Raw genomic sequence first — 22,957 nt, 5'->3', positions numbered from 1 at the left:
TTACCTATAGTTCTGAAATGGCAATTTCTTTTAAAGAATTGAATATATATATATATATATATATATATATATATATATATATGTAAAATACTTTCCATCTGTAAATATAATGCAGAATAAACAATTCAAATTTCAAAAAAAAAAATCAATGCATTAAACAAAGAATTTCCATAAAATCTCATTTAATCTTATTTTACAAATCACAATACATTGGACTCCTCGATACAGGTTTATAAAATGACAATTTACCAACATAACAGGAAGAGAAAAAGGAATTAGAACCCTGATTTCAGGTCAATCGATGCTGAACTCAAATATTTCATTTTCTTTTAAAATAAGATTTTAGAACGTCTTAGTTTTCAAGGCTCTGTCTTTGAATCTATATTGTAACAATTCACAGTAAGTTTTTCAAGTGAATGAAATCAAAAACCTATTAAACTATTCCAAGTTTCAAATATATATAAATTAGAAACACTACTTGTCCTCCTGTTGGATTCCCACAATGTTGAAGCTAGCAGCTATATATCTTTATTGCTAGAAAACCTCTAAGAGAACTAGAAAGGTCTAATAGGAAAACTGGGGCAGAGCCTGTTTAGCCTTAGATTCAGGCTCAGTCATGCAAAAATCACTTCCAAACCATCAGGGTCCGTTTCACACTGGCATCTTAGTAGAGCAGTGGTGCAACCTTTTCCAGGCTAGTGGCTGCACTTGGGGTTTTGAGTGGCAATGCTGGGCCTGCTCTTCAAAGAGCGGGACAAAGATGTTGGCAGAACAAGGACAAAAACTTCATTTAAACTTATTTTTAAAAAATAAATATATTATTACTCCCAACGTATTTCATTATTTCTACCTTCTGCCACACTGAAATTACAACTTGGCAACCCTTTTGAAGGTGTTACAGTGAGAGTGCAGATTTTGCACTCCTAAGAATATAAGAACCAGGTCACACTTGATTACTTTCCATGACACAGAGATTACTAAATCCCAGGGAGAATGATGTGGACACACAAAGAAACCAAATATTCCTCCTAAAATATTCATTAGGATAGCAATATCTGATGCAATAGAAAACAGTTCCTTTGCTGCAGTAATAATGCCTCATCAGCCCTCTATCTCACAGCATTTTTAGTAATCTTTCCCACCAGTTTCCACAGCTTGATACACGTTTCCAAGAAAACATTCAGAATGGCATGCTGATAAAGAACTGCCATGACCATGGACTTATGGCATTTCAAGGTCCTACAGCCTTTTGTCCACTCTTAAGTACTTAAGCTGGTGTCTATAGATCATGACACTGTAACACTGCCTAGACCTCTTTGTTGCAGCACAATACTCTACACTCTTAGATTATGACTGGAAATCAAGTTTGTTTGATAAAACAACAAGGGCTAACACTGATTTATCACATGAATGCTGTGAAGACCAAGAAATCAGTTCCATGATTTACTTTCATGCTTCAATGTAAAACACTCATCAAGATGATTTGGTCATTTTAATACAGAAATCCTAATGTAATCTTAAAATCCTGAAAGATATCACAGTGACAAATTTTTGATTAGTGTGCTTGTATCAATGTTAATAAAGGAAAATATACATGATTAATATAAGTATTTGGATGCATTACTAAATTTCAAACCTGGATGTTCCATCCTGATATGAAGCTATTAATAAATGCAATTATAGGACATTTTTGGGTGTCATGGCAATACTTTTAAGTCTCCTATCCAATAACAAATAGAAGTTAGCAACTTTAAATGTAGATATTTAAATGATAAATATTAAATGTTTATATTTGATATGATAAAGTCACCATGTGATATTTAATGTAAACTTCATAGCTCTGTGAAAAGAGAAACACTAAAATACTATTATATAACCAAAGATGGATATTTCAGCAGGACACATATCTCAGGTATTCAAGAACACTCAGTGCAATCCTATGCATGTTTATTCACATGTAAGTCTTACTGCTTTTAATGTTTATTCTGTAGTAAGGGAATATGGGTTGTAAAATCAGGCTGCAAGCTTTCATACCATTATCTGATAATACATTTTACTGAACTGAACAAAACTCATCCCAATACACATGCATAGGATTGCACTATTAATGTACTCTATTATGGAAATAAGAAATCCAACTATAATTTTGTTATGAGCACGTCTCAGAGATCGCACATATATTATGCAAACACATATACATTCCTTTGCCTTTAAAAGCTGAAATCTTCACTATCTGCAATAGAGATGTAAACACTGCTTTGACATAAGTCATTTGGTAAGATGCCAATACAGAAACCATTCATCCCAAATTTGCAGGCTTACAATTGATTAAATGAGGTTAATATTACACAGTTTTCTGTGCAAGTAATAATATAATTTTCTCTTGTTAATTTATATTTTATTCTTGTTTGCTCTTAGATGATGCATGTTCTGTCCACCCAAGATGTGCAAAATTGGAGATAAAAGTGGGTGTTTAAAGTTTGAGTGACAGTAAGCAAAGTGAATTCTCAGAATAATAATAATAATAATAATAATAATAATAATAATAATAAGCAATACTAGTTAAAATAAAGCTGCCTCAAACTCAGTGTGGTCATTACATCATCTAGCCGAATCAAATCAGATCAAAAATAAAGATTTTGATGAGCAAGCAGTTAATATGCTGAAAGACGGACCTCTAGTAGATAGACAGGCCTCATTGTGATAGCTACATTTCTAAAATCTGGCCTACAACCAGTTCCAATCCATGTTTGGCAAAAGAAGGCACAAATCATTGCAAAGACCAGATTTTTCTTTTTCTTTTTAAATATACCATTTATACACAAACTTAAGATTCACCTTGTAGATAATTTTTGGACATAAGATTGCATATGTAATTGTATTTAAAACAACACACATTAAGCTGCTTTAAGAGAAACAAACCCCTCACCCAATATCAACATTCATTTCTGGATATATGCAATACAAACATTTTAAGAATCTGTGACAAAAGACAATTTAAAAAGTCAAACTCATGAAACCTGTAAACTGATAAACAATTTACTTATGGAAAATATCATTAAAATAGTACCACTATGAACTAAACTGCCTGAGTTTTCAATTTGCCTGTGAACGTGAAGCAGAAAAGATTTTAGCACAATAAGAAAAATTTCAGTCACAACCAGTGCCATTTCAAGAAAGTGTATCACATAGAAATTTTTGTTCTTCACTGGAATTTGTGTTGTGCTATTAAACTCTTGTGCTAGTTGTCCAAACAAAGAAGTATAGGCAGATCTTTTAATCATTTGGCACAAAGTTATTTTGTTTGGGGCATAAAGTCTCTGTCATAATGAATTAATACAACATTCCATCTATCCAGAATTCACTTTGATTGAAGAGTTTTCTTTATATCATTAACCTCCATCTAAAAAGAAGAAAATCAGATTAAACTATATCCATCAACTAGTTATTTTACCAAGCATTTATGTCACCCATTGTTCAATCCAACATGCTAACTCTTCATCTTCAATTTAATGTTAGGAATTGTTAAGAAAGGGAATAAAATCCATATGTATAAAGTGATACAACTTCAGAAACAGGAACTCACAAGGAGAGAGAAATCACTTCTTTTAAAAGCTTGGTTTAAATCAAGAGTATATTGTAATGTAAGAGTTTTATATAGGAGACTGTAAGGGGAAAATGTGACACAAGGTATCCATGATTAGATTTTCCTTTTCTTTTTTTTAGTTCAAAGGAGCTGCTTGGAAAGGGAAAATTGAAAGAGATTTTTAAAAATATTTGCTCTTGCTTTGTTTTCCTGATTAAACTATTCTCTAAAGCTACTATTTGCCTCTCCAGAAAAGCATACAGAAAATACCTACATACTTTCTCTGTACAGAAAAAAGCACTACCAGTTAGAAAACAGTACAAAGATAAAAGGTTTCTCTGCACAAAACTTAAATTTTATTGATCCTAAGCCTCTCAAAAGGCTGATGAATAATATTTTCTTGGCTATTGTTAAACATTTTAATATTGGAAAAAATACGTTAAACATATTTTTATTTTTTATTTCCTATCTTTCATGCTAAACAAAACTTACTGGACTATGAGATACAAGGTTCCATTAAAAGTTTTTTTTATGTTTTAGCTTAATAGCTTTATAAAGCTGCTTTATGCCACATATACAAGTACCTGTAATCGTAGCCGAATCTTTTTTTCTTCATCTAATTCAGACAACAATTGTTTAATTTCTTTTCTAGGAAACAAACAAACAAACATTTTAATGACCATATCACCAGGGGGCATGCACTTTCGACGTTACTTACCAGTTTTCATTAGAAATGTATTGCATACCCGTGAATTTGTAACATTTTTGTGACTGAATCTCTAGTCTTAAAAGGGAAACTTTAACAGTGACAGCTCCAATTTCTAATGGAATAAATAGTTTGCTCTTTCCTTCTGTAATGTTTCCTCTAAACGAATATAACTGAGAAAAGCTACTATTGCCCATTCAGCAATGGTAAATGGAACGAAATATTTAGAACTGCAGCTTCTGGATGAAAAATTAGGAAATAGTACAATTCTTCCTGCTGTGCTTAATCAGATCCAAAACTCTTGTTTTCTTTTTCACGTACATTCTCACACAGATATATATGGCCCCCTTAGAAATATTGAGGGTAGTCCTCAGCCACCAAAAGGTTGCATATCTGCTTTGAAGAGATCCTTACATGCACACTTTGGGATTCTCCAAATCCTTGTTGCAACTACAGTTGTGAGCTCTGCACTGAAATTCCCTACAATTTCAAGAGTTTTTAGAATTTCACCTGGGAACAGAACAGAACAGAACAGCATAGCATGCTTGTTTTTAATGCCTATCTACATTAAGGGAAAAAAATCAACCAGCAGGATATTATATATTCCTAGAAAATTATTTTAAAGTGAAGCTGACAGGCACAGAAGGCAATAATTGAATAACAGATGTACAGAAAATATTCTATGGATACTGACCTTGATTATTGCAAACTTCCCTAACTTCTTTAGAATATAATTTCAGAATGTAATTTCAGACTTGCCCTGGCCTTTATGGCAGAACTTAGCAGAATTTTTACCACTATATTCAATCAAGACTAGATGAATTATGAACCCAAACTTGAAATAGGCATGATAAAAAGCACAAAAATCCTTTAAGATCATGAAAAAAACCCAGAATAATACAAAAATTGCTTTAGTCACTCTGAACTAATCATGGTGCTTGAGACATGTATCATTAATTACAGTAAATAGGAATATCGACCATATTTCCGATTTCTAAGTATTTTGTGGCAAATTAAACAATCAGAAACTCTTCAATGTACACGTTAAAAAACCGGCAAACATAAATTTCATTTTCTTTCAAGTCCATCAAAAAGTTTTAAAATTCAGCCTTAAACTTTAAAACCAATTCATATTTACAAATGCTGCAAGTGCCATTATGCAGCCAAAAGCGATAGCAATTATGTACAAGATATACATCAGCAGAATTGAGGAAAACACAAATTAAATACATAGATAAAAATATTGGTGGGAGAAAGTGCCCAATACAAATCCATGAGATGTGAGCACTCTCAAAGGCATAGAATACTGATAGACTATTGGAAGAAAACCCAGAACATAAGTCAGAGGGAAAACATAATTAAATGAATTTCAGCAGAAAGAGAAAGAAGAACAGAAACAGAATATGTAAATAAAAACATCAGTTGATTCCTGGTTCATATAGGGCCTATATTTTTATATGTCAGTCATGAAAGACAGCTATGAGCTACCTGTCAAAACTAAATTTAGAGAAATATAATAATTTAATGTAACTAAGAGGGGGCATTCTACCTCCCAAGAACCTCACAAATAATAGCAAATTGAAGAGTTTCTTCTCTTCCTCACATATTTTGCATTACTGCAAATCATTTAAAAGTAACTATTGATGCATTTTCCAAAGTAAAACACAGTTAATTGATCCCAGGTTGGAGAAAGTTGTTTTTTTGACAATCCTGCACTGTAGTCACACTGATGGTAAAATAATACAAATTGGATATAATTGATATAATAATATAAATTCACAACTATCCAGTGCTGTCTAGAGGTGTTGGATGCAGGTGGGGATTTGGCAGAATCTGAAGATACGTTGGTTACATCAATACCGCACACGATCTGTTCTTTTCTGTACTGCATGTTGGACTGAGAGAGAAGTGTAAAACAGTCATGCAACTTAGGTGTCCTGTTAAAAACTTGGTGCAATCTGGAGAGCAGTGTAGAAGGAGTCATTCTCCCTTGTAGTCCATTGTTAATACTGCAGGTAGTACTGCAGACAGGGCTGAAGTTGACTCCTGTGTTTCTCAAATTACAGCAAAGGTCAGCATGTTTCTACAGCTCAGTCCAAATAAGTTATTCTGCTGTATATAGATTTCATGTTCAGTGACTTACATGCAGAGATTTCACACTTAACTGGCTTGGAAACTCAGGGAGAAAAACAGATGTGAAGTTAAGAACCCACGTTACAGCAGAAAGACCTTGTTTGTGAAGCTAACTTTTGTTTCTTTAATCACATATTTTCATATAACAAATACAGGTTGGCTTTGGAGTCAGGTTCAGCTGAGTCTCCAGTGGGTGAGTTTGCAGAAGTTTTCAGTTCTGTTCACCAGTTTATTGTTTAGTGTGTTTTATGAGTTAGGTTATTTTGCATTAATTAATTATGGCTTTTGGTTTTCTTTTTCTATGCAGCCTAAAATCAAATTGTTCAAACTAGGCGATAATACAAAAATGTAATAAACAAGGAAATAGCAAAGTTATGCTGTGGGATACAGCTTGGAAAGCCCTGCTACAAGTTTATAGTGTTGGCTTGCATTTCCATTTTTATCTACCAGCCTTAGTGAAAAAGATACAGTTGAACAAGTTCACTGAAAAAGTTAATGGAACAACAACAACAACAAAAACCCAAGTTGCCCTATCTGATTAATACAAGGAACAATACTAGAATACTCACTTTTGCTGGTCTTTCATTGTTTCAATGATGGTGCGTAGCTCCTTAACTTGTGACCTTAGTTCTTCCAAAGCTGCTTCACCTTGGCTTGAGTGATCAGTCTTTGGCTTTCCATCAGTACTGAATAAAGAAGGGGAATTTGACCTGTGGCCTGTTGTTCCTACTGAAACTGGATGAAGTATAGATGAAGAAGATAGTGAAGAAGATAAAGCACCTCCACTTGTTAAGCCTCCTGGCTTGGCAGGCAACGAGGCTTTGTTATCAGATACCTATGGAACAAAAAGATAACAAAAACATTCAGAAGCAATATATTTGGAATAGCAAGCTATACTTTTCTAGCTGTGTTTTGTTTTGTACATTAGATGGTCATGAAAGAGGCATCATACTTTTCTCAAACCTTTCAAGCATTATTTTATCAACAAGCAGACATGATCTTGAGCCACATTGTCACCCCTAAGGATGTTATTGGACAGACTTCATTCTGAATTGCTATTTCTGCCTCAAAAGAATGTCAAAAAAGAAGGAAAAAATTGGGAATATGAAGAAGACTATAGTACGCCAAAAGAAGATAATGCTTCTACAATATACTAGAAATAAAGATTAAGGGATGGCATTTAGGTTTTTTTTTTTTTTGAGCTATCAGATTTAGCTAATACAGTGGTACCTCGGGATATGAACGCCTCTACTAACGAACTTTTCGGGTTACGACCAGCTCCAGCCGCAAAAATTTACCTCGATGTGCGAACTCCGCCTTGGGGTACGGTCATTTTTCCGCCCTGACACGTGGTCCGCGGCCATTTTTCCGCCCGACACGTGGTCCGCGGCCATTTTTCCGCCGCGCCACGTGGCACCCGGCCATTTTCGCGCCGCGCAGTGCCTGGCCGTTTTCCTGCTGCACCGCGCCCGGCCGTTTTCACGCTGTGCAGTGCCCGGCCATTTTCCCGCCGCGCTGTGCGGCGCCCGGCCGTTTTCCCGCCGCACCGCGCCGTGCTGCGCCTGGTCGTTTTCCCGCCGCACCGCGCCTGGCTGTTTTCCCGCCGCACTGCTCCTGGCCGTTTTCCCGCCGTGCCGCGCCCGGCCGTTTTCCCGCCCCTGACGTGTGGTCCGCGGACGCCAGAACGGATTAACGGTAATTAAATTGAACCTTATGGGAAAATTTGCTTCGGGGTGCGACCAAATTCGGGCGGAGGGCGGAACGGATTAACCGTATTTACATTGAACCTTATGGGGAAATTTGCCTCGGGGTGCGACCAAATTCGGAGGGCGGAATGGATTAACCGGATTTACATTGAACCCTATGGGGAAATTTCCTTCGGGTTACGTCCAACTCGGGATACGCCCAGAGTCACGGAACGGATTAAGTTCGTATCCCGAGGTACCACTGTAATTTTGCCACTACAGAGATGCTTTAGAACTATCATTCCACAGTTATATGAGTATAACAATTGAAGGAACCGTAAGATGGAAATGAAGAACACACTTTACAGTAATAAATTCTAAGATTCAATCCCTGTAAACTCCATATTGTATGTTAAACATACTATCCAGGGATCTGAAGATGAATAAAGAGTACCTTTTATTCTTATTACATGCCTATACACCAGAACTATAATACCATAGTTTCAGAAAAATGTAAAGATATGTGTGTAAAGGAGAGGAACTGAGTTTTTAAGGAAAAAATAACTGCAACATGAAATTAAGCATCTGCCTGCCAGCTAAGCATGAAATTGAAATTCTGTACCCATTTACTCAAGAATAAGTTCCATAGAACTCAGTGTGAATAGGACTGTGTTCATCTGAAAAAAGCAGCAATCAATGTCTGCCCAAGCAGAAAAATTCTGTTCTCAGATATTTTGGAAGACAAAGTTTTCCTTGCTATATAATTTGTTTGTCTACTTGAAGGAGAGGCAGTGGTGCAGTCCCTCCTGAACATGCCTTTTCTGCTTTCAGCTATATTAATCAACTACCATTCTGTCTTTAGTCTCCCCTTTTTAGGGATGTGATATAAAGGCATGGGACAAAAAAGACATTGGTCACTGATCAATAATATTCATCTGGATCTGGATGAAGTTTTTGTGTCCTACCTGACTTCTCAGTAGCAGTCAATACTATTGATCTTTTTAGACTGCCTACCAAGGTTAAGCGTAAGGGATCCTGTTCTACAATGGTTCTTCTCTTTCCTAAGTGGTTGGAACAGAGTTGGAAGAATAGCAAATCTTGAATAAATCATCATGGTTATATTAAGATGCCTTACATTCTGGTAAGGGAGAAACATAAAGCTGATGTGGATTAGATTCAGTCAAGATGGACATGTGATTTTTTATGTTTGCTTTATCTTGTTTGGGAGGTGGAAGGACTGCTGAAATCTCAAATTTGAAGTTGAAAGCCTACAGCAATCTTTGCCAATTTAGCACCTTCAAATATGCTAGGATTCTAATTTTCATCTTGACTGGGAATTCTGGGAGCTCTTGTCTCATTTGGAGAATGTTTGGTTAGAGAAGACTGGAATATAGAAACTAGAATGTCTATTAACTGCTTAATATTCATGTTAACTGTGCCTCACTGAGACGACGACGATGATGTAATGCTACATTAAGGACCATGGGTACCAGCCTTGTTGAATGTTACATATAGCTTAAGTAACTTACAAGTGAAATTGTAACAGTCTTTGCTTTCTTTAATGGCTCAACTACTTTGTGTGGTAGGGAAGCTTGTTCTTCTTTCTCATCTTCAGGACTTGGTGAATCAAAAAAGTCAGGACTAGAAAGTGAAGACTGTGGAAACAAAAGAATATGTTCTTTCATTTTCAAGTATTCAAAGCATGCACCACAAATAATTTCCCCTCAGCTGCATGCTTACTAACACTGACAGTGGCAAGATACTGATGTGGGCCTTCCAACTATGAACAGCTCCCATCAGCTGACTATCAAAGTACTGAAAGTAAATCCCATCCAGTAGTCACAACGTCTCCTGCCCATCACCCAAAAGATGTGTACATTCGATCTTAAAAGCTCTGCTTTAAGTGCAGTATATGTTTGAATACTATATCATATGGACTTGTATTGCCAATATGAAAATAGGTACTGCTTTATTGATTTCTGGGCACTGACCACCTGTATAGATCAAGTGCTATTTATCATACTTGGATTCCCAAAAGAAGGAACATATGATGTGAAGCACAGAAGCTGTTCACATAATTCTCTCAGATCTGTCTTGGATGAGGCACTGAGCAGGTTGTGTATGAGCACAAGTAATGAACTCATAGCCCATCCCATCTCGTGGCCCTCCTTTGCAACTACATAAAATGAATTCTTGCCCAAGACAGCGAGACCCACCAACCAGACAAAGGTGCATATACCGTGGCAGGTATGTAACACTGCCTGCAAGTCTTTTTCTATTTATGTTTGTCATGTGTGATTACCATTATCTTTTAAATTAGCAAAAATTAGTGACAAAATGGCAAGTCCCTTTTCACCCAGGCCTTTCCTGTACACATGCTGTATCTATGGTTTCACCGTTACTTTTCTTTAAACTGCATGTTGTTTTATATTAGCTTATGCTGTTTTAAAAGAATTTCCCCCAACATTTTGTACTCTATAAACTGCTTCAAGAGAGATATGGGAAATAGTATACAAATATATCCAATTAATTAATTAATTAAAATAAGAGAAAAAAGTAGAAGACATAAATAGGATTTTGAATAGTAGGAAAAAATATAGGGGAAAAAAAGAATATTTAAGTACACTGAAGCAAAATAAGGAGATAAAATGTTTTAAATACTCTATGTAAGGCACCTGTGTGAAATACTCTATGTAAGGTATCTGTGTGAAAGAAAATTTCAACTGAATATACTATGCTTTAGTTGAAAAATTTAGAATGCCACCTATACACATCAAGAAGTATATCTCACTGAGAATTGCTTCAAGGCAGCATGTGTAATTTAAAATTGCTTAGGTAAAATAAGAAGCCATGTAATTACACCTAAAGGATGCTAACTCTCACATATCTTAGTAAGTGACCTTCTCCAGAATATCTTTCTATAAGTGGTACTATTTTATTTAAGTGAAGCTGCTAACTGGCTATTTATGCCCAAACTACAGAGCTTTGGGTAGGCAACCTGTAGCTCTCAGAACTCCTTAGGACCATGACTGTTGAAAATTGACAGCATGATTTCCTGGCATTTTTGAGGTGGATAACTGATGAAAATTGGTGTAATCCCTAAAGATGCCTACAGGTAGTCCTCAGATTACATCCATTTGTTCAGTGACTGTTTGAACTTGCGATGGAGTTGAATGATGGGGACTTATGACCAGTCCTCAGAATTCTGGCTGATGCAGCATCCCAGCGGTCATGTGATTGCACTCTGGGCCCTTGGTGCCTGGCTCATGATTACAATATCACTACAAGCCATGGTCATGTGATGGTGATTTCCAACATTCCCTGCTGGCTTCCCACAAACAAAGTCAACAGGGAAGCTGGCAGGAAGTTGGAAGCTGCAGTCACATGAAGTACTTGCTTAATGACCCGCATGGTCCTTGCTTAATGACACCAAGCAGGAATGCTCGAACTGCTGTCACTAAGTGGTGCAGTCATGTGACGTCACACTTTACAACTGCATGATTTAGCAACAGCAATTCTGGTCCCAATTGCCCTTGTAAACTGAGGACTACCTGTATTATGAATGAAAAATGAAAAATTCCACAAAGGAAATTAAAATATGCTGATATTACTTACAGATGTGAAGGACTGTGATGGAGGTCTTCTGCCAGTAGCTTTTGGTCTTGTAGTAGTTGGGTGGCTGAGCTTCTCTGCTACTGGTACTATGGAATCAAACCCTTCCAAATCTTAAAAACATAGAAGACAGGCAAACATATTAATATTATGAAGTCACTCAATGAGATTTTTAAAACTTAATTTCCATATTACATTAGTTTGATATTGTCAAATTGAGACTTCTTTTTGGGGGCACGTGGAAGCATTTACTTACTTTAAAGAAAATATTTCTGTTTGGCCTTTAGTTTAAAAAATTCAGCTACACATAATACATTTGAAAAAATAAGATAATAAAGTAGTTGAAAACTAATTTAAACAGTTTATTTGATGTGTTAAAAATTATTAAACAAGATTTGCTCTAAATTTAGAATAGATGAAATATGATATACCTCCAGTTTTATTCCTAATCAGACATTCAAAAATAATTGTTATAATGAAACACATGTAAGTTTTATATCTAGCACCAGAGTAAGATAATTTTTAAATTTAATAGCATTTTCAGAAGCAATAATGAGAAGTAGTTGAGAATTTTAAGCACCTGAAAAATATCATAGTGAATAGAATTCACATTTTAACTTTAAAATTGCTATTTTTTTCCCCATTAACTCTTTCCACCTACTCTCACATAATGGAGAGACTAAAATCTCAATAATAGCGTTGCTTTTGAAAATGGTGTGGCTGAAGTGTGAGATACAATTGCTTCCTCTCTTTCCAAAGAAAATGCTCATTCTTTCCTTAGATCTAGGGTGAAATGTTACCGATACTGCCACTGAATATTTGGTCCTGCACAATAATGAAGTTACAAGCTGATTCTTGCAAAGCTAAGATGATGTATAAGACATTGAAACACTCTCTAATTAGAATTGTCTTGCTGATGAGCCTGATGTAAATTTATTATCTGATGTTAAATTTATTTCCTTCAAAAAACTAAGATACGCATTTTGTTTTGGTACTGTCACACTTAATTTGCCAGCTGAGAAGAATGGGGTACAAAGTAACACATAAAGATAGCCTGTTTCATACTAGCTTACTCAGGATCTCTTGCGTTTCCTTTCAGACTCAATATAGTTTTATTTATTTATTTGTTTGTTTGTTTGTTTGATTTATAAGGCTGCCCAACTCAAACAGTGTGACTTTGGGTGGTGTACAGCATAAAAACATACAATAAATAAATATAAAATATAAAATGGTGATCAAGCATGTAACAAAACAAGCACAGGGCAACTCCCACTCAACTGGTCCCTAATGCCTGGGGGAGGAGCCAGTTCTTAAGGGCTTTCTAAAGGCAACAAGACTTGGGGACTGTTGTATATCAGGGGGGAGATTATTCCAGAGAACAGGGACAACCACAGAAAAGGCACACATCCTAGGTCCTATAAGATGACAAGATTTAAAAGAAGGAACCTGGAGCATGTGAAGTGTGTAAGGCAGACAGATGTTCTTGGGAGAAGGTAACCTGGTCCAATGCCATGTAGGGCTTTAAAGGTAACCATTAGCACCTTGAATCATACCAGGAAGTTGATTGGAAGCTAGTGCAGCGCAGAGTGGCATGGGTATAACAAGATGCATGTATAATGTTGCTGTATTCTGGACCAATTGAAGTTTCTGGATGGTTTTCAAGGGCGGACCCATGTAGAGTGCATTACCATAGTCCAACTGGGTGGTGACTAAGGCATGAGTAACCATGAGCAGGGCCTCCCGGTCCAGGAACGAGCACAAGTGGTGCACAAAACACAGTTGTGCAAAGATCCTCTGGCCACAGCTGCCACTTGTTCTTCAAGCAGGAGCTGTGAGTCCAGGAGAACCCCCAGATTGCGCACCAAGTCTGAATGGGGTAGTGGCACCCCATCCAGAACCAAAGATGGAAACTCTGAAACTCCTGGATCTGGGGGACCCAAAACCCATAGCCACTCGGAAGAGTTGAGCTCCAGCCTGTTCTTCCCCATCTAATAATCATGGGTTGGCTCAACCAATGCTTAAATGAAAGCTGCTCACACTATGAGGTATTCCCTATGCTGTTTTTCTACTTCATTCTCCTGAAAGGTCTTCTGAGGAAAGGACTTTGAGGAATGACTTGGAAACCTCACCAAGTCTATTCATGTTCTAGAACATATTTGTTCACCACTTTTGTTAATATCTTTTTTCCAAAGAGAACACAATCAAATGAGGAATGGAGACATCAAATTATACCAACAAGGACACCATTCAGAATGTGTAAGCTGTAAGATGCACTTAAGGTTAAATGTTCTTAGCATGCTGTTGTTAAATGTGGAAAATAGAAAATAATTTGTAATTGCCCTTTTTCTCAACAGGATTGTACAACCTCTTTCAGACCTGACATCATTTGCACTTCTTAACCCAATAATAAATACAACACTAATGTAATAATGACAAAAGATAGCAACACAGCATGCTCTGCAGTAGCCTCCATAAGGCCCTCCAGATGAGTTGATTAAAACTTCCAAAACATACTGAAAGCACCCAGTTAAGAAAAGCTGCTTCCTGTATGTACTACAGAGTTTGTATCTTTTAAAACGTGAAAATACTGATGAAAGAGATGAACATAATGATGGAACTGCCTCATTCAGAAAGCCTGGTCCCATTTCAAATGAAGTCCACATCATTTGTACTGCTTCAACTGGAACTTGTCTCTTTGTCCATTAGCCAGACATCTCCTGCTATATCCTCTCTATATCCCTATAAAAATGCTAACATATGACAATGAAGAAATATGATTAGAAATAGGGGAGAGCTTGTGAAACTCTTCCTGGCTATAAATTATGCTTTCTTTTTGATCCTACTGGGGATCATGAAGTTTCTACTTTTCTCCTTATTTAATATCTGTTTGGTGACAGGAAACTTGTAAATTTTCCAACTGAAGTAGTCCTCCATTGTCTAATGAGCTCTAAAATATTTGTGTGTGTGTGCACAAAGGACGTGAATTTGAACTACTATTCTGTATACTATAATTAATACAAACAAAAACATATAAATATACAAATATAATATAAAAGTGTTTTAATACTCCCTCTCCTTCATCCCTGGGTACTGTTTTTCAGAATCATTCTGCTTTCGGAAAAGGGACAGTTCAAAAGTTTCAAACTGAGTTTTTTCCCATACCAAAAGCCACTTTTCCTGATCAAGGAGGGGAGGGAGCTGACTTTTTACCTACCAAGTTTCCAAATTCACAAAGCTATCTCTTTTTCAGAAGAATGCTAAATGTATGCTTAGAAAACATTCTAAAAACAGCTAACAGCAAGTGGGGCAGGACTGTGAGGTGACATGCAAAAACTTCATCTCCCAGGCCCATCAATCTTTTTTTACCGGGTTACTTTTAAACACCAGTTTTGTGCTGTCCCAGAATAGCACTTTTTCAGAAAAGAGGGCTAAACCCATGTCACTTTCAATGCACAAGAACTAAACACATAAAAACAGAATTAGGACTGCAGTTTAGCCCTAGCCCCCTGTCAAAACTTGCCTCTTGGCCAAATCCAGCCCCAGCCCCCCTTAAGGAGAGTGATGGATGTGCGCTTTTCCTGACCGCTGGGGACATTTGGTGGGAAAGCAGACAAAGCTAGAGGAACTGACTGATCACTTTCTTTAACTTGACCTGCACTGAAATTGTAGGGACAGCACTATTCCCTCATCTTGTTCTTGAGGGCTCAGCCATTTATGCCAGCATATTTTTCGGCCACCTCAAGGTAGGAGAACTGCACATTAACAAAGCTATGAGAAAGAGCCCTAAAGCAAGTATGATTGCAAAGATATTCTTACATTTACTTCACTCAGGATGAACACACTATAGTCTGATGTAAGACATATAGGGTATTGTGCATTAATGTTTTGCCTTGAAATGTTTTTATATTTCAGTAATGTTTAAAATAACAATTTAGATACATATTTGTTTAAAAAGAGAAGATTGTAGTCTATCCTTCTAAAGAGTAAAACAGAATTATAAAACCCCTGACCAGAATTAAAACTCTAAATAACTCCAAATAATGCAGCATTATTTAAAGATTTTTTTCTGCAAAAAGCCAACTAAGTAAATGAAAAAAAACAAAGGGAAAAAGAGGCAACATTTTCAGGAATTGGCAGAGATGAAAGTGCCTAATCTGACACTTCAAAGCTATCTTTGTCATGGCAAACCAAATACAACATTAAAACAGAAGGAGCATCTCCCCCGTCCCTTGAAAATACAGCAGTGAAAAAAAGATCAAGCTATTTCTTTAAAAAGCATATTGTGCTATTTTTTGAGATGTCATTTTCTATTACAATCTTCTTTTTCAAGTTAAAAACAACTACGCTGTTCTCAAACTGAAAGCACAGAAAAATAATAGGAATCAAAGGAAACTGAAACCAATTACAAGGTTTATCCTATAACTCGAAAGTCTTAATTTGTATTTTTCTGTGCAAAGAATTCCAGAAACAAGGATCCATTTGCAATGTTACAAAACACAGTCTAATCATTTCCACAAATGTTAATGTGTAAAGGTGAAAAATTACACTGCTGTGCTACCACAATTCTGAGCAGGGGCGCTGCCAATATACAAGGTGCCCTTGTGCAGAATTCTACCTAGCATGTGCACTCACCCCACCATTAATTTTTTTTTTTAACCTTGCAACTAGCATACCCCTCATTCAGTGCCCTTGTGCGGGGCACAATTTGTACACTGGGTTGCAACTTTTCCTTCTATAAAATAAATTCATTCTAATGCTTGGCATTTGTTTAATCCATGTAAAATTCATGCTCCTTCTTTGGAGATTAGGTCATATATTTAATGAAAGAACGACCTTTAAAATTGGCTCAATCTGCAAGGACATTCACAAACTAAATCGTTAGTAGGAAAGCTGATGTTATTCATATGGCTATAGTGTTTTTAAAGTTACGTTCCCTGGCAATAATCCATTGGACTAACAGGCAGATGGATTCTTATTTAAAAGGCTCCTACAAAAGCACAGAATCCTTGTAAGATCATTTTGCTACTTCTCAAAATATTGTCAATGCATGTCTATTAACCACTGCATTTGACTAAGTTGCAAACATTTTAGTTTATATTAGAAGATGGAATTAATGTTTTTATCAGCATAAAATTTGAGTTTTACTGTTGCTAAGAAACAATGTTATAATAAAGAAGTGCAATATTTTCAGAAGCATTGCACTGGCCAGTATGAAATGGCTCTGTTTACTAAACAATTATAACTACAACAAAGCAAACAAGAAGATGCCAAGAGAATGGAGCAGCAAATGCCATTCATTCTCTCTCTCGAAAAAAGACAGGACAGACAGAAGGTGAAAACAGCCTTACCATCATCAAGTGAAGAAGAATTACCCATGATAAGGGGATGTAAATGGGGAAAGCTTGAAGAAATATGAGTGGAAAGAAAAAGAAAGGCACCACTGGAAATGTAGAGAAAAAGAAAAGAAAAAAAAAGTGTGAGGAGAAAAGAAACAGATCCATACACATACTTAACAATAGGACTAACAGTGCTTTTTCTCCCAAGCTTTGTCGGTGTGAGTCATAGATAAAACACAGAAAAAAGTCCCTTTGATACAATACTCACATTAAAAACAAACAATACTCACAATCCATCCTAGACGCCTTTCCCTAATTCTGCTCTAATATAAATACCTGAAAGTCTTCATGCCAGTAAAATTACATTAAGTAAATGCATCCTCTGGGGAGCTACATTCATACGCATATGACAAGGTCGATATCCATGTGACATGTTAAATAAAATATTTCCATAATCCAATTAACCTCACATTTCTGGTTAGTAGTGCAATATTATTGCAATACTATATAATATACAGTGCAATACTATTCTCTATTTCCCTCCCTATGAAATGAGCTGGTATACGTAATGACCATTTTGTTGCTTCACCATTGCTGAATTCCTGCATAAAGTTGGACTTCAGACTGCAGCTGAAGGCTCTTGATATCACTGCCAAGTGACTTACAAGACAGTGGTGAGAACATTTCTCACCTCTCATATATTTCACCTTCATCCCCTTTGCCCTCAACCTGCCCTCAAATCCACTCTAACATTACCCATAAATAATTTAATCTATTTTTGTATTTCTTTCCCCCATTTTCAAATGATTGACAATTTTAAACATTTTCTCTAGCATGACAACAGACACATAATGCTTTCATTTTTGTTAGTACCTAATTCTATATCTCAAAAAATGGCTTTTATTTTCTTTTACTATTTCTAAATCTTACCAATACAAAAATACTTCAAGCAACTTCATGCAATAAAAAGCAATGTTAGTGTTTTAACTTTCTGTCACTATTATTCTCATTTACTGCTATGAACTTCATTTATGTTAACTAAATATTGCAACTGTAATTCTGATTCAGAGATGAGAAAACCATGATGCTGCATGTTAGCATTCTATGTTCTTCTCAATCTAAACTAATGTTCTCAAATCTGTTGGACTCCACCCACAGCCAATTTGTATAAGCTGCAAGTCATCTGGAGGACTGACATCAGTTCAAGGCTGGCTTATGGTTCATAACTGGCTTTTAAACATACCGAACTAGCATCTCATCCAATTTAAGAACTGTTCTATTACTGTCATTTAGTTATTAGGAAAAGTCAAACTTTACCTGTTAATATGAAACCTCTTCTTAGCTTATTTTAAAATTTTGTTGAATATGAAAGTATAATTATATAATACAAATTTTAAAAATGTATACTGATGGCATTTTTTTCATAAATTAGATATTACACATTTTTAAGAATAAATGAACCTAAAACTCTTACATAGGGTAGCAAAAAGCAGAATATTAAATACACATCAAAACACATAAACCTTTTTGTAATTTCATTTTATGAAATCATTCTTTTTAAAAAGGCATAGCTTATTATTTGAACAACTGTCTATTAAAACATATTATTAAAATTATGAAAAATGCTACTCCAAAATGAGAAAGATTAACTACTGGCCTATTTTAATTTTAACAATATGAGCTTCCTGAAGAAACTACATCATAAAAGTAACAGAGCACGCTACCAATGTTATGTAGTAATGCTTACAATTTAGGATACAAGATTCTTCTCTTACAAAACCATGTCTGCTGGAGCCCAGTTGTTACGGAACTGAGTGACTGAAGCAGATGATACTAGAATATTTCCATGTGAAAATGACACTTGGTTTGCTAACAGATATGTGATCACAGCAGAACTCTTCGCTTTCCAGCACAACTGAACTATCTTTACAACTTAGGACACTTCTTAAGGACAGCAAATTTGTGAAAAATGTAAAAATGTCCATTTGTTTTTAATTTTCTCAAGATAGGGAACATGCTTCAAATGCTTCAAAAAGGCATCTTAATTTTGAAGCTATTACAGAGTTCTACTACTTCTTTTGAAACAGCAACCATTTCAGATAAATTTTAAAAAGAACCCTCTAGTTTTAATAACTTAAATAACAAAATAGTATTTAGTCATGCAAAAGATCACAAACATTTAAAATATTATGTGCCAAATTATTTGTGTTTCATAGGTATACAATGTATACAATGATTTTACAATAAATATGCCTAGTGATTAAAATTCAGAAGTACTGTTTTTATTTAGCAACTTGGTCATATGTATAAAATGCATTTCTACTTACCAATCTCATTGCTTCTTTCTGTGGATTCTTTTTCTAAGGTGCTCGACAAAGAACAGCTCGCTAAATCTACTTTTGGAATATCATTCCTGCAGTTAGAAAAAAAGAAAGATGTTCATTTAAATTGCTTCGTTCACACTTTTTAGCATGCATCTTTTGAACTGGGGAAAAAGCAGCGTTCCTCTGTGCCCACCCCGGTGTCACAGCAAGCTGTCAGGGTCAGCCATCTCTCCTAAAGCAGCACACTGCTTGGATTAACCTTATCTCGTTTCTCTTTAACACCTGTCAAAAGGACCTATTTTAGACACACTAATATCCAAACGATGTCTTAGATATTAACTGTGCCTTGATATTGAAAATAACTTATCCATAATCTGAAAAATAATTTCAGCCTCTCTCAATCATCATTTCCAATCAGACACTTTTAGTGTCTGATTGGAATTGTGAGCCAGCTGCAACGGAATTTCATTTTATTGTGCCCTAGGTGTATAGCGTATAGTGGAATGACAATTCAGTTATTATTCTATTATGTGAAAGATAAAATATGCTACAAACTCAACTGTAAAATATATGAGGTGCCCAGCTGCAACAAAACTGTTAAGTGCTCCCTAGTTCTGTTGCTACCCATAGACCCTTTAGCATGATTTGTATTGGCGCTGAGGGTTTGAATTACTAATATCCTTCTACTGACTGTCTGAAATGGGTGTTTTCTGCATTGTATAAATGGGTAGAATCAAAAGGAACACATCGGCTTTCCTTTAGTCCCTAGTGTCTGGAGGATTCAACTCAGGAACAGCTAGGAATTCTGTTATATTTTTGATAAAGAAAAAGAACCATGGCATAAAATGTTATGAATTGTACCATCTATTCCCAGATTAGACAGAATGGATGGCTCTTTACTTCCAAAACATCAGCTCTTTAATAAAACATCCCCCGTGATGTTTATTGGAGATTCATATTTATTTCTGTGACTTTAATGACTATTGGTGTCATTCTTTCTTAAAATAGGTTTAGTCTCATTCTAGATTGTATGGTATGGAATTCTTACTTTTTCCTTCAAGTTAAAGATGCAAAATAGTCCAGTGCATCTTTTTCACTGGTAGATATAATATTTATTCTGAGAACGTGTCTTCTTTTTCAATGCACTCATTCATAGAATCATAGAATGTAATGTTTGGAAGGGATGTTGGAGATCATGTAGGCCAACCCACTGTCTCATCAGGAATCTAATGATACAGCATTCCTGACAGATGGCCATCCAGCCTCAGTTTAAACTCCGCCAGCACAGAGTCACCCCCTCTTGTAATGCAGATTGTTCCATTGTTGAACAGCCCTTACCATTAGACTTTCTTTTCCATGATTCCAACCAAAATAATTTAAACCCATTGCACCTTGTCTGGAATAACTCTGAACAATTCTGACGTGTCTTCTAGATGACAGCCCTTCAGATACTTGAAGACAGCTGTCATGTCTCCATATAGTCCTTCTCTTCACTAAGCTAAACATATTCAGCGCTTCTTAGTAATTTTTTCCTTGCAGGCCCCTTATCAGCTTGGCTGCTCTTCTCTGGACATTCCTAAAATGTGGTGGCTAGAATTAGAGTCAATAGTCTAGATTTGGTCTGACCAATGTAAAATAAAGAACAATGACTTCATTTTTGATTCAGACCCTCTAAGACTACCTTGTTAACTGTGCCTTCCAACAAGTATTACAAATGACATCCCAGGGAATCTAATTTTTTTCATATTTAAAAGAAGGAGGGTCTATTCCTCCACACTTACACAGTACTCACAAGAACAAGAACGGTTTTTGTCTATGATAACTGACAAAACCAAACCATAACCATAACCAAATCCTGACAATGACAATTATTTCAGGTCTGACACTTTCCTTTTTGATAATACAAAACAGCTAACTTAACACTGACTTTATTTTTAAATGATACCAATATTGCCAAGTAATAACAGACATGCCTAATTTTCATGGAGGCAGACAGAGCCTATTGGTTCAATAAGTAATTTCAGAAACCCTCTGGCAAACAGTGGATATAGTGATCATTATGTCATCATCTCTATCAAACAGACCAAACTAATCAGAAGTTGCTTAGGAAACAGGCTCATATCCCATAACCAATCAGATTTGGTTATGTCAACATGTGACTTTAGTTTATATCCTGAAAGATTTTCAGCAATATGGAGAAATAGGTTTCTTTCACATAAACACTCCTATACTTGACTTTATAACTAAAATTATTCTCCGCTATTAAACAAATATGTCACTACAAAAGCTAAGCCACAGTCTTCTTATTTGGCAATCGAAGACAATTATCATTATAAAATAAATCAAAATTATTTATTCATGTTTTCAGGTGGCAAAGTGCTATGATTGGGCTGACCATCTTTTTAATAAGGATTGTTAAAGATATTTATATAAATCATAAAATTATTTTATCTTTATTTTTTGTTGCTTTTCCCAAGGGCAGGAATCTTGTAAGACCGCCAAAGGAACTAAGGATGCAATTCTATACTCCTTTATCAAAGAAAGTTTAACTGGAAACAATAAGTAATACATATAACTCTATATTAGATTACAGTTTAACACTTTCTTATTGCATTACATACTTAATGTATTTAATACAGTATGCAATATATCCTTGGTAGAGTAGCCATGAAGGCTTTGGAAAGGATATTCAAATGCTGTAGCTAGAAATATTAGACTCATGTCAACAATGGTTTTCCCTGTAACACCATGGATGAGAAAAATTGGACTTTGAAGAAGCAGGACAGAAACAGTACTGATGCTTTTGAACTTTCGTGCTGGAGAAGTCTCCTGAGAATACTACTGATAGCCAAAAAAACAAACAAATGGCTCACAAAACAAATCAATCCAGAGTTTTCACAAGAGCTACAATAACCAATAAAAGCAAAACCAATAAACCTGCAACTTGTTTACTGTGACAGTAAGTATACATATGCTATAATTGTGTTAAGATAATTTTCTCAACTCCAACCAATTTGCATTTTTTATTTCATTTATAGCTTAATGACCAAGCTCAAACTACCAAAGTTTGGATATATTTTGTGAAGACTCGGCACCCTTGAGAAGACCATAATGCTAGGAAAAATGGAAGGAAAGAAAAGGAAGACTGTGAGGGTTCTTTACTTTCCAAGCACTGGACACACCACAGCATAGCAAATCTGTACAAAATGCTTTGCACACACCTTCCCCAACAACAGACTATTGCTCTCCACCCATCTAGGACTTGCAAGGTGTTGTTGCCATGTAAATGTCTTTAATACTCAGTCCTTTAATATTTAGTTCAAGCAAAAGTCTGTAAGCCTGTAAAGTGGCATACAACCTTTGCCTCCTTCCAAACATTCTTACTCTAGTTGGGATGAGGTGCTGCTTCATTGTGGTTGTTCTTCTTCTAGTTGCTACTGAGCTCCCAACAAAGCTCCAAGCTCCAGGCTGGACTCCACCAGGATATGCTGCTCACCATACATGTGGTCCTGGCAGTTGAATGATAGTCCTCTTGCCTGCTTGTAACAGCTGCCAACCTCCAGATGTCAGTTCCC

The 22,957-nt window shown here is 35.9% G+C and overlaps 1 protein-coding gene across 4 annotated transcripts in view; it reads right to left on the bottom strand.

Annotated features, from left to right (window-relative positions):
• Nucleotides 1-174: 174 nt before the first annotated feature.
• Nucleotides 175-22,957, bottom strand: part of SH3KBP1 (SH3 domain containing kinase binding protein 1) — a 136,154-nt gene continuing 113,371 nt past the window's right edge. For all 4 annotated transcript variants that reach the window (XM_088144857.1, XM_088144859.1, XM_088144858.1 and 1 more), the window contains 6 exons: nt 19,386-19,471; nt 11,726-11,835; nt 9,640-9,765; nt 6,995-7,260; nt 4,171-4,234; nt 175-3,403 (listed from right to left, as the gene is read on the bottom strand). In XM_088144857.1, the coding sequence (XP_088000983.1) occupies nt 3,362-3,403; nt 4,171-4,234; nt 6,995-7,260; nt 9,640-9,765; nt 11,726-11,835; nt 19,386-19,471 (694 nt within the window). In that variant the 3' untranslated portion in view covers nt 175-3,361. The remainder of the gene's footprint in view (nt 3,404-4,170; nt 4,235-6,994; nt 7,261-9,639; nt 9,766-11,725; nt 11,836-19,385; nt 19,472-22,957) is intronic.

The sequence above is a fragment of the Python bivittatus genome, unplaced genomic scaffold, assembly GCF_059951505.1.
Source record: "Python bivittatus isolate LINGU-HERP-01145 unplaced genomic scaffold, Pbiv_v1 ctg000350_np1212, whole genome shotgun sequence".
In the NCBI taxonomy this organism is placed as follows: Eukaryota; Metazoa; Chordata; class Lepidosauria; order Squamata; family Pythonidae; genus Python; species Python bivittatus.
This window is presented reverse-complemented; position numbering and strand designations above follow the sequence as displayed.